General features: G+C 36.5%; 1 protein-coding gene across 1 annotated transcript; it reads left to right on the top strand.

The window, feature by feature from the left end:
- Nucleotides 1-4,843: 4,843 nt before the first annotated feature.
- On the top strand, nt 4,844-11,570 carry znf770 (zinc finger protein 770). The gene is made up of 2 exons (XM_022662303.2): nt 4,844-5,037; nt 6,203-11,570. Exon 2 carries the CDS (start codon nt 6,258-6,260, stop codon nt 9,894-9,896), a length of 3,639 nt encoding a protein of 1,212 aa, XP_022518024.2. The 5' UTR covers nt 4,844-5,037; nt 6,203-6,257; the 3' UTR covers nt 9,897-11,570.
- The last annotated feature ends 1,756 nt before the right edge of the window (nt 11,571-13,326 follow it).

Genomic DNA, 13,326 nt, shown 5'->3' with positions numbered 1-13,326 from the left:
AATACAAGAGGTGTAAGTGTCACACGGATGTGTGCATTTAAAATGATGTGAAAATGTTCTAAATATTTAAACGTTTGTTTCATTCATGTTTTTAGGGAATCAATATTGTGCTTTGTTTGTCATCACCCAGGGAATCCTTGTTGCCACCTTTTATTTATAGAAGAGTTAAGTATATTTGTGTATGCGGTATATGTGTATATGTTTATAGTGTGGATTTTTATTACGGTTATAATTTTGTTGAGCTGACAATGCATTGGATCTTGGAATAAACTGAATTCAGGGGTTTATCTTTATGTTTACTTACATTTGCAATTAATCTGAATTTTTAAGATAAAATATTTAACATATTTGTTTCATTCAGAATTTTTTTCAGTGTACTGTGATAATGATTGTAATATCAGTGCTGTGGTTACACACAATACACTGTTACCATTATGTGTGCATGCATGTGTGTGTGGATGGTGTTTGGTCCATGCTTGCAGAAACAAAGACTGAAAGCCGTCGTCATTAATCTTAGTCAGTGGCCACTGCTTGTGCAATCTGCATGACCGGGGCAGTGACAAATGCCAGTGTGTGTGTGTGTGTGTGTGTGTGTGTGTGTGTGTGACTGCAGTGTCCGTTCTCTTCGGCTTCATGTCCCGTTAATGTCACATCCATCAGGGCCTTGCTTCTCGCACCATGTCGGCCTAAATTAAAGCATCCGCACACACAGGCTAATTGCATGGACAACTGTATGTTGACGTTACTGATTGGACGTGGTGCTTTTGGCTTCTTTGTTACAGAATCTCTCCTTTCAAAACACATCACTCTGCTGGGTTTCACAGTAACAGGGAGAGTCAGTGTGTTTTCAGTAATACTGAATATTCAGAGAGTGATATTGAGACTGATATTATGTGTAAGTTTAATAGCCTGCTGGATTGTGTAATAAACATGTTATAGTAATGCTCTAATATTAAATAAAACACTGACTGTTAGTAAGTGTTGTTTGTCTGTTACAGTCACTTATATACACCAACATCTAAAACAGCCAGATAACTAAGTGTGTGTGTGTGTGTGTGTTTGTTTGTGTGTGCGTGTGTGTATGTGTGTGATTGTATCAGTGTTGGGTAAGTTCTTCTGTGGCCTTCATGACCGCCTTCCACCGCCTTCTCAAATCTTCTTTTCATTGTTTTTCTAAAACTAATCTAAATGAGCTGCTTCCCACATGTTCTTCACTGCTGTCAACCCATTTCCTATTGTGGGTGTTTTTTTCTTCTCCACATGTTTCTTCTTACAGTCCCACAAGCCCTCAGTGGGCTTTAAATCTTTTTTTTTTTTTTCATCTTTTCAACTATTAGAACCCAAACAGTGAAAAATGCGTGGGAAGCAGTTATTTTCAGTGTATTTTATTGATCAAAATGGACTTAAATGGTATTTTGGAAATAAATAAACCCACTGGTTTATTTGCATTACCCTAAACGTTTTTAACACATAGATGTTATTACAGGTAGTGCTGATAACATCAGGCTTATTTTATTTGCACTGTAAGTATGATCCTCTTTAAAATGTTGATGTCTTTACTGTTCTGAGGGGATTTATCTCAACATAACATGTCATATTCAAATTACAGCATATTCATTTTAAAACAAATCTGTTTACCTTACAGTATATAGGACAATTTAATTTATTTGCATTATATTCTTACACTGGTTTCAGGCAAGTGCTGCAGTTTACTAAATTATATTTATGCCATTTATAAATGTATGTCTTTTATTGGACACTATTACGGATCGATCAGTGTATTTGGAGCCTTTTAGCTCAATCAGCTGATTGCTGATACTGATCGAGGGTGGGATTAGGTACCACATTAACCTTTTCAGGCAAACCTGATAAATTTCCCACCTTTAAACCAATAGCTTATATAATAGTCAATCAACAGAAACACTTTCCTCACCCAAATAAACAGTTTATAATTAGGATTTTATTTACATAGGCTCCAGTACCTCAAAAAGGGTGAAGATCATAACATCTTCCTGCTTAAAATAACCTAAATGACCTATTGAAAACATAGGTTTACATAGGTATACATAGGTTTTATTTTAATAATAACAAAAGTAATCAGTAATGTGGAAAGTAAAGTAACAGTAATGTGCATCATCTCTTAACATGTACAATGTACTTTTTTTTTTAAATCAACCCTATTAATAAGTAAAAACAAACCAAAAAGAGCTACTTAGTGCTAGCAAACAGTGTTTGCTGTTTGTGTGGTTAGCGGTGTTTGTTAGCTCTGCTACTCACTATATTGGCTGGAAGGTGTACTGTAGAGATTATCCAGTTTAGTTGGGTTAAATTTTGTATATATATATATATATATATATATATATACATTCTATACATATAAAGAAACTGCTTAAAAAACAAACAAACTCCAGACTGGGCAAGCCTGCACCCCCCAAAGATTGTATCCCTGACTGACAGTCAATTGGCTGCAGCTGTGCACCAGCTCTGTAGTTCCATCTAGGGATTGAAGGAGGTACTGAAGCTTCCTGTCACTGAGCAGTCCTGACAGTGAGCAACACTCTGTAATCCAAACATATGAACTGATTGTCAGTATTGCATTTTTTTCTTAAAAAATAACTGATACCAATACATAGCCGTTGATTTGATCATCTCTGGACACTACACTAGTGTTATAGTGTACAGGACAATACATTACTATACTTTTTTCTGCAGGAAATAACACATAGTTTACTAGAGGACACTACACCAGTATAGATACAGGGCACTACACCAGTATAGATTACCATGGTTTACTACAGGACACTACACCAGTAATATATTACCCTGGTTTACTACAGGATACTACACCAGTAATATATATTACCCTGGTTTACTACAGGACACTACACCTGTAATATATATTACTATGGTTTATTGCAGGACAGTACACCAGTAATATGTATGATTATAGTTTATTACAGGACACTACACCAGTAACTTATATTATTATAGTTTATTACAGGACACTACACCAGAATAGATAACAATAGTTTATTACAGGGCACTACATTAGTAATATATATTACTATGGTTTATTACAGGACAGTACACCAGTAATATGTATTATTTTAGTTTATTACAGGACACTACACCAGCAACTTATATTATTATAGTTTATTACAGGACACTACACCAGAATAGATAACAATAGTTTATTACAGGGCACTACATTAGTAATATATATTACTATGGTTTATTACAGGACAGTACACCAGTAATATGTATTATTATAGTTTATTACAGGATACTACACCAGTAACTTATATTATTATAGTTTATTACAGGACACTACACCAGAATAGATAACAATAGTTTATTACAGGGCACTACATTAGTAATATATATTACTATGGTTTATTACAGGACAGTACACCAGTAATATGTATTATTATAGTTTATTACAGGATACTACACCAGTAACTTATATTATTATAGTTTATTACAGGACACTACACCAGAATAGATAACAATAGTTTATTACAGGGCACTACATTAGTAATATATATTACTATGGTTTATTGCAGGACAGTACACCAGTAATATGTATTATTATAGTCTATTACAGGACACTACACCAGTAACTTATATTATTATAGTTTATTACAGGACACTACACCAGCAACTTATATTATTATAGTTTATTACAGGACACTACACCAGCATAGATAACAATAGTTTATTACAGGGCACTACATTAGTAATATATATTACTATGGTTTATTATAGGACACTACACCAGTAATATATATTATTGTAGTTTATTACAGGACACAACACCAGTGGTATAGATTAATCTTAGTATAGATCAAAAGTGCTATAATGCATAAAAAAATGTATGACTACTAAAACAAACTGATGTAAAAATTCAGATTTAAGTCAGGCTTATAGGTCTCTTTGTTACACACTGCTTCCACCTACTGGTCACTGTAATGAAGTTAAAAATTGGGGCTGATGGCAAAATAACTTCCACAGTCGCCAGAGTGCATAACACCGAACACAAAAATTGTATTTTTAATTAACACTCATTGCACTTTTTTTTTTATTAAAAAAAAAAAATAATTTAAAGTGCAGCTTTTTAAAACACTTTTACAATTGTTTTATACTTTTATTCAGATTATACACATATAAGGATGTATGCCATCCATGTACAGTAATTTCCTGTTATTGCCGCTAACTCCTGTTACTGGCACTTACTCTTGTTGTTGGCACTCACTCCTGTTGTTGGCATTCACTCCCGTTACTGGCACTCACTCCTATTACTGGAACTCAGTCCTGTTACTGGAACTCCCTCCTGTTACTGGCACTCATTCCTGTTACTCTTTATGTTATGAGTAACAGGACTGAAAGAAACAGGACGAAGTTTTTAGCATAGAGTTAGCAAAAACATGAAAAACAGCTAAATGGTGGCTATGCTAATGATGGTATGCTGAGTCACACAACAATGCAAAAAATATGTCTCTGAAGGATTGTAATAATTATATTTTATGGTTTATAGTTAGAGAGTGGGGACAGATAACAAATGCTATTTTTCAGTGTTCTAAGTATTTCTTTTTATTACATATCTTACTTTTGCAATTGGGTCATTGTACAAGACGTGCTTAATAATAAAATGTATTTTAAAGTTATTTGGTCTTTATATGATATGCAGTGTATATTCATATATACTAGTGATGCATGGGGGAATGGGAAAAAATAAATGTATAAGTCAGTATATGAAAATAAGCTTTCTAAAATACTAGTATGTCTGTGATGAAGCTCATGTGGTGATTATTGTTTTATTTTCTAAGAGAATTGGTGTAAAAAATCGTTTACACTGAAATCCTATTGGGACCTTCAGGCGGAACTCTTCACCCAGTCGCTGTTTCCACCGGGCGGAGTGGACGGACAGAAGTGGTGTGTTTTTAGCGATGGGGTGTTTTTCGAGAAAAAAGGGAAAATTCGGATCAAATTGCAGCTTGTTTTAAACCAATTCAACACAGGATGCACGCTCACAACGCGGTAAGAGCGAGAAACGCGGTTTAAAGGTTTTATTACGCTGTAAAACAGGAGCAACTCTGTTAGCTGAGGTGAGCTAATCTAACCTGGCTAACTACTGTTACTGTAGTACTGGAGCCACATAGCCACACAGACACGATTAACTCTTGTTTAAATACTGTAATAATGTATAAACTGTCTGATTTAATGAGTCTAAACTCTTCCCCTGTTTCAGTTAACGGATCGAGTTCTACAGTATTAAGATTTAATGTTGATACTGTACTTATCGCATCTGTACTCTTAACTCATAAGATCCCCCAGACCTGAATTCTGAATTATTGATACAGATTTCATGATTAAATCAGATAAATTCACGGAGCAGCTTTACTGTGAACTATTATTATTATTATTATTATTATTATTATTATTATAAATCAGTTCAGATTATAAATCAGATTTTGTTGTGTCAGAATTATTGCAGTTATTATTGCTTACAATACAATATGGCACATGCCTACTTCTAACATAGAGAAGTTTACTGACACAGATTTATTTATAATGCTGCTATAAAATTAAATTCAGCACAAATATTGAGCTATTCACTGAAAACAAACAGATTTAACTAGTGGAGCTAATTATATGCAAAGTTCTGATAAGACCTGTCTGTGGAGTAAAACAAGATAGCAAAGCTGCACGTCCATGTAATGTTTGTGCCAGGGGATTCCATAAAACTCAACTACAGAGTAAATTAGGTTTGTGGTAATCAGTTTTTTTGTTTGCATCAAAAAGTAGTAACCTAGAACTACTATTGAGCTAAAGCCAGTGAGAGAAAGTAAAGCTATTTGCTATCCAGCTTATTTTTTCATTTATCCAGTAAATCAGTAAAACCTTTTGCTTTTACAGAATATTGGTTAAATAACATTTATATTGTTATGATTATTGTAGTGTAACACTGATTTGTGTTATCAGGAATCATTGTTGTTTTAAATTGATGTTTTTATATTAGACCAAATCAAAAAGTTTGCAAGTAGTTCCAGGTAGGTAGCTCACATTCAGTCAGCAGTTTGGCAGCTTTACAAAGTTGTACATTTGAAGGAAACAGACTGAATGTAGTGTGATTGATTTTTTTTTTAAACAGCAGATTAGGATTTGATTTAATTTAATTCTTTGTTTGTCTTACATTTTTCAGATGAAAGCTCAGACAAGACTCTAGCACTGGAAAGAAATATTTGATTCTGAGCACAATGCATGACCTGAACAGCATGGCGCTGCAGTGTTCAGTTTGCCTAAAAAAGTTTGATTTTTATTCAAAACTACGGCGCCATCAACTGACCCATTCTGGACAGAGACCCTTTACATGTTCTATTTGCAACAAAGGCTTCCGTCAGACTGCCCATTTGAAGAGACATCTGGAGAGCCACGCAAAGCCGAGACCTAACTGGGTCTTGGGTGCAGCTGATTCCGAGTTACAATACAAGAACACAGAGGAGAGCAGTACTGTACCTCATGCGAGAGCTCAGCCAAGTATTTTGGAGCAAACTGAGATGCCGTCTGCTTCTGAGTTGGTTAATCACAGTGTGTGGTACAATGCCCTGCAGACACAAAATGAAAGTGAATGGAAATATGTTGAGGACGATTGCACAAAGGAGCAGGAACTGGTTGAGAATTCAATGAGAAATAGTGCAGACTCTTTTATAGTAACCAACTCTTTACAGGAGCAAAACCACACTGAGGACTATGTTGCTAAAAAACAGACATGTGACACTGTACATTGGAATTACAGTGGATTTGCCGAAAAAGAAAATGACTGTCAAAATGAACAGTACTCAGAATGCAGAATGCTCAAACCTGAGCCTGAGACAAGTCTAGAAAAGCAAGAACAATTAGGGTTATATGATAGTCGTGAGGATTTACAAACGGACATTGGGATATCAGACAGCTCTTACTCAGGTATTGCTCAAGTATCACTGGAAACCATGGAGAAAACGCCAAAGCAGCACCAGTGTGCCACTTGCTTAAAGTGCTTTAATGCTCCCTCTAAACTTCGCAGGCACGTTTTAATTCATACCAGCGAGAGGCCTTTTGGCTGCCAACTTTGCAGCAAGGCTTTTCGCCAGCTTGCGCACTTGAAAATTCACTTGACCACTCATTTTACACAGAGAAAGAATAGGGCAAAATTCAAACCGCTAAATGTTTCCAGTGGGAAAGCCCCTCAGAGCCGTGGTCACCAGCTCAATTCCAGCGTAAAAATAAGTGCCTGCTCCTCCATGCCTTTGGCAGGAGAGACAGGAGAAAAAATACCCTTCCAAGAAACCTTTGTCACTAAGAAATCAGAGGAAAACTGCATTAGAGGAGAGTTATTACCTAAAGATAGTGTCACAGTGAAGTTGAATAGTGAAACCTTAATGAGAGGTAAAGTAATGCATGAATGCCCAGTGTGCTTCAAATGTTTCAGTGCTCCATCCAAGCTAAGAAGGCATTGCCTTATTCACACAGGCCAGAGACCCTTTCAGTGTTCTTTATGCTACCGATCTTTTAGACAGTTGTCTCATCTGAAAGTACATTACAGCGTTCACACTGCTCCTAGGAAAAAAAGGACTTTGCCGCTTCAGCTTCACAAAGCGGGCAATCAGCCTCATTCCTCAAAGACCAGGCTAAGACGCTTTGTGAGCAGCCTTAACAGGAAATTCAGATCAGTAAATCACCAACAGAAACAAGTCAGCTTGAAGGAGAACATTTTGAGTAGTAAGTCTGCAAGTTTATCTTGTACTATAGGTTGTAAAACTACAGACGCGAACGACAATGTTTGGGAAAGTGATGTACTTAAATACTCAGAAAACAAAGACTGTAGTACTAGTAGACAAGGTTATTGGTGTACAGTGTGTTCAAAATCCTTCAATGCCCCTTCCAAACTCAGGCGACACCTTCTGATCCACACAGGGCAAAGACCTTTCAAGTGCCTAGTATGTTTTAAAGCTTTCACACAGAGATCCCACTTAAAGGTTCATAGATGTAGAAGGCAAAGCAAAGGAGCAGGTAAATCTACCTTAAGTGAGGTTCAGCTGTTGGAGAAATTGGACAAACATAGCCCAACTCCCAATGTTCTCGAGATTACAGATGATCCTGTAAATAGTCAACAGCCTACAACATGTAATAACACAGTGACAGACAGCACAGATAGCTTTATACCCTCAAACAACATCTTGAAATCATCATCAGTGTATATCGAAGACAATAGCCAGCTCACTTCTCTTCCAAATGCAAACATACCCAGTGAAAGCATGACCAATTCTACCTTTGAAGGCGTCACGGACACGACAAACCAAACCAAAGAGTGTGGACATCAGTGCACAATATGCTTGAAAATCTTCGACTTCCCATCCAAACTCTCCAGGCATCTGCTGATTCACATGGACATCAGGCCTTTCACGTGTGCTGTGTGCAGTAAGTCTTTCAGACAACTCAGCCATTTGCAGAGCCATGAGAAGGTTCATACACTGAAAAGAAAAATGATGTATAAAGGGAGTCACAAACGCAGGATTGTTGCACCAAAGACTGCACCTGCTTCTGAGACATCAAAGACTTTTGAGGCATCTAAGATTTCTTTAAATAAGAAGAATACCAGCAATCAAGACTCTGAAAACATTCCATCGCTGCAGAAACCAGACCCTGACTGTGTTTTGGTTGAAAGCAATGAAAATCCAGAAAGCCTGCAAATGAATACATTTAATAATGTATCTCCACCCTCTTGTTCCTGGTCTGCAGAAGAGTTATCATCTGTGAAAAGCACAACAGATGCAGACTGCACCAACCTCCAAAATGAAGCCATGCCTGGAAATGTGTTAGCTAATAATGCTTCCCCCCTTAAGAAGCGAAACCCAAATCAGTGCACCTTCTGTCTGAAGACCTTTGATTTCCCATCAAAGCTTTCCCGACACCTGCGGATCCATACAGGCCTCAGACCTTACGAGTGTCATGTCTGTCACAAGTCATTCAAGCAACTAAGTCATCTGCAGTGTCACCAATGGGTCCACAACAGAGCCTGCAAAAAAGTTATAGTCTCGGACAATCTGCTGACACATCAGGAGCCAACCTCACCTGGTTGGGGAACCATGTCAGGAAAAGAACCTCATCAAGAGAGACCTGAAGGATTTACCCTGGTACACCATGGGCAGAATGCTTACACAGACCAAGAACCCCCTGTGATCTGGAATCCTGGAGAATATGTAAGTGCTGAATGCAGTTCTTCCAGTTCAGATCATAAAGAGAGTAAGGTCAAGTCTGAAGTTGACCCACAGGTGGACAGGCTAAAGCTTGAAACGGGTACCTCTGTAATCGGTGCTGATGGGGTATCCAGAAGACTGGATTGGTATTGTCCAGATCAAGTGGAGCTGAGCAAAACAAGTGACCTCAGTCAATCTGAGGAAAGACCAGAGACCAAGAATACTCAGGACATCCACTATTGTGTTCCTGAGGACTGTTCCAACAGATCTCCAACTGTGTCGGATTGTTGTAGGCTTGGCTTCAGTTATGAACAGCAGGAACCCACAGTGTTCAGAGGGCCTAAGAACGAAGCTGCTGAGGAAGACTACGAGACAAACTTCACCGAACCCCCAAATGACCTTCCTATATGCCCGGCCTGCAGCCAGTGCTTTCCTACATTAAAGAAACTGCATGCGCACAAATGCCCACTGCAGGCTCCTGAAGATAGACTGCGGAAGTCCTATCAGTGTGCTGTTTGCTTCAAGAGCTTTGAAGCTCCATCTAAGCTGAAAAGACACTACTTGATCCACACAGGCCAGAGACCTTACCAGTGCACAATGTGTAACAAAGCGTATACTCAGTCAGCTCATCTAAAAACACACATGTTCTCCCATAGATAGACACTAAATCCAACACTCTGCAGTACAAGCCTGCTGTTCTTTGGGCTGTGTGCATGGGCAGTTTAGTGGATCTGGGCTATGGATTATGTACAGAATATTATGGGAACTATGGGACAACAGGAACAGTTATTGTACAGTTTTATGTCTGAATGATCTGTTAACCTATTAAAATTGACTGATTCATTGTTTTTTTTGTTCGGTTTGTAAAGGAATAATTAACATATTATAAACATGTTACATGTTGCTGTTGAACAAACAATGTTGCCTTTTTTACTTAATATAATGTAATCTAACTTTTTAATTTACTGTAAAGACTGTAAATAGACTTTTTTTATTTTTCCCTGCTTTTGGAGGTACCTTTTCACAGACATTAGCTCCCACCACTAATCAATCCTTCCCGATCCACCTAATTACTGCCACCAGGAGAGCCTGATCATTTGAATGGAGTATTTTTAGATGTGGGATAAAAATGTAAAACCTGCAGGACACTATGGGTGTGTCCCAATTGCATACTAATCACTACCTGTTTTGAAGTATGTAAAGTAGATAAGTGTACGAGTCCATTGTTTTTTGAGAGTGGAAAAAATTGTCACTATTATCCCACAATGCAATGCTTAATGAAAAGGGAAGAGCTACTTATATTCGAAGCAATATGAGAAAAAAAGGGTGGATAACAATGTAAGTGCAGCAACAGCAACTGGAGAACTTGCAGTGATGTGTTGGTATTGCTTCATCTTAATATAAAATGGTTTATTACATTAATATTTGCTGTAAAAACCTACCAATCTCACACAATGTAAATTAATATTTAATATATATATGATAAAAGAGCTGGGCATTATATTTTCCATATCCAGGCCTTCACATATACACCACAGAAATTTAACTGAACTTTACTGCACTTGTTAAGGTCCAAACCAGACTACAGTTCTCTGACTGAACAAGAAAAAAGTACTGAATAAAATTAAATGGGGTAATTAAACTACATTTAAATAGCAATATTACTTTGAATAAATTGAAATGAATGCTGTTTTACTTCAAATACATGAACATTTTGTTCAATTGTCAGTTGTTTATGTGAATGTTGATTAAATATTGAAAAACTTTTTTAACATGTCTGCTTCACATTTTTATTGCAGTTGTAACATATATCCTTACAAGTAAAATTTTATAAAAACCATCAAAAACTAATACTCATTTTTTTAAAGGGATAATACAATTAACATTGAGCCCAGCCCTCTAAAACAGTCACAGTATTTAATATGCCCCTTTGGGAAAATTAACTGCCCACCCCTGCCTATACCTATAGTATTAATGTGTAGTAAGCACTGGGATGCAGCCTAGCTCTCTAGTAGCTGGGTGGGAGACCTCTGTTCTGTAGAGTTGCTTTTTTGAGGTACAATTTAATTTTTTTGTTTGTGGAGATTGTATATATGAAAAATGAGAGGAAAAATTGTTAACAGTAAATACTAAGCTTCAAATAAGGTGGGGAAAAAAGAGCTGGACATTTATTTATGTACTTCCATTTATAGGCACTAGATGGCATCAGTTGTCTGTCTTGTAACCAGGAATTTGCTTTTGCTTGCCAATAATAGGTGTTCAATGTTAAGATTCAGAGGTGATGGATTGATGGATACATACGTGGATCAAGTTATTATTTTAATATTTATTTATTTTAATAATAATTTTTATTAATGTTTCTTTTTTGCTCTAAATTAAGCAAGAAATGCCATGTGGAAGCCTGTTGAGATTTGTGACCTTATTTCTGCTGTCATTTGAACAAGGGTCTACTCATAACAGCTCTTGGCTAAAGCACAATCCGTAGCCCCCTAAGGGCACATGCCATGGTTTCACCCCTGTCTTTCACAATAGTTTATTAATGTTGAAAAAATGTACTATTAATATTTAACACATGGAAAAGGGAACATGGAGTAGAGTACTTTCAGGGAACAGGGTGTACTCCACAAAGGCTATGGAAGGTCTTGTGTGATGACTTGTGTTCAGGATCTAAATTAAATCTCCTTTTCTTTATTTTTTTCTACCCAAAATAACTCAAATTCCATTTACAGAAATGTACCTGAAGATTGCTGCCTGTTCTCTCTCTTTCTGTCTGGTTTGGCTGCTAGAACATTTGGATCCCAGGAAATAAAACGATCTTGTCTGGCAGACGGTGTTCTAGCATTTAAACTGCCAATGCAATTATAACTGTCCCGAACTTTCTAATCCACTGAGTTCTCACCGGTGGGGTTAGGCTGGGTTTTTTTCCTCAGGTCCTGAAATCAATTGCGGGAGGTAACATGAACAATTAAGCCCAAGAAAACATACATCAAATTTTAATCTGTTATAATGAAAGTGGAATTAAAAAAATTGTGAAACAGTTTTCATGTAAACTGGACCTATTTTTTGAAAGTACAGAATAAAAAAAACTCATAGAAAGTCATATAGCACCAGCTATGGGATGAATTGGCCCTTAGCAGGATAAAGAATCCTCCCTTGCAGATCTCAGTTCAGTCGTAATCTGATTGTTGTGACTCTTCACTCTTCTTGCAATATTCGCTAAGAAATCGACTGAACCGTGGCTCTGATTCAGGTGATCAGCTCATGTGTGTAATTCTGTGGATGATGTAGACGCTGGGTCTAATCCAGAGGAAAGTTCATCTCAGCCTTGCTCAGGATATCGGGAACACAGAATCATGTGTCTAGGTCAAACACATGACTAACTTTATACCAGCGCTCGTGTCCCTGTATGGTGACAGGATTAGATGTTGTTTGACCCACATTTATTCCACATTTTTCACTGCAATAGGAACGACCTTCATGATCTACTACTCTGATCTGTGAGAGGATTATATTCTCAGACATCATAAAATAGGCTGAACATTTACCCTTAAAAAAATATAAGAGTATTCTGAAGTTACAAACGTAAAATTAGAAATGTACATTTGAATGTTATTATTTTGATTATATATTATAAATCTGAAATAGAGCCCATTTTTAGCCAAAAATAGATTTTAGTTGTTTGTGAAAAAGGTGACACATTACAATAAGGGTCCATTACTTAACATTACTTACCACAGAATGTCTCAACTAACTATTAATTGACACCAATTGAAACAGTATTAATCATTATTGCAATTTATTTTTTTAACACTTAACACTAGCACTTAAGCATTAAGATCTAGTAATGTTTATGACCCTTAATGTGTTGGTGAAAATCATGTCTGGGCTTGTAATATAAAATAAATTATTTATATTTTTACATTGTCTTATACATTTTTTTTTTACTTTTTATTCTCAGGATAATATGGTTTCCTCTAAAATATTATTATTATTTATGAATTGTTTGTGTTATATGTGTATTTCCCTATACATATATTCAGAGATGGGACATATTCTTGAGATTCTAAAATTGACCATTCAGAAAGTGGTA

This window comes from Astyanax mexicanus, chromosome 1 (genome assembly GCF_023375975.1).
Source record: "Astyanax mexicanus isolate ESR-SI-001 chromosome 1, AstMex3_surface, whole genome shotgun sequence".
In the NCBI taxonomy this organism is placed as follows: Eukaryota; Metazoa; Chordata; class Actinopteri; order Characiformes; family Acestrorhamphidae; genus Astyanax; species Astyanax mexicanus.
This window is presented reverse-complemented; position numbering and strand designations above follow the sequence as displayed.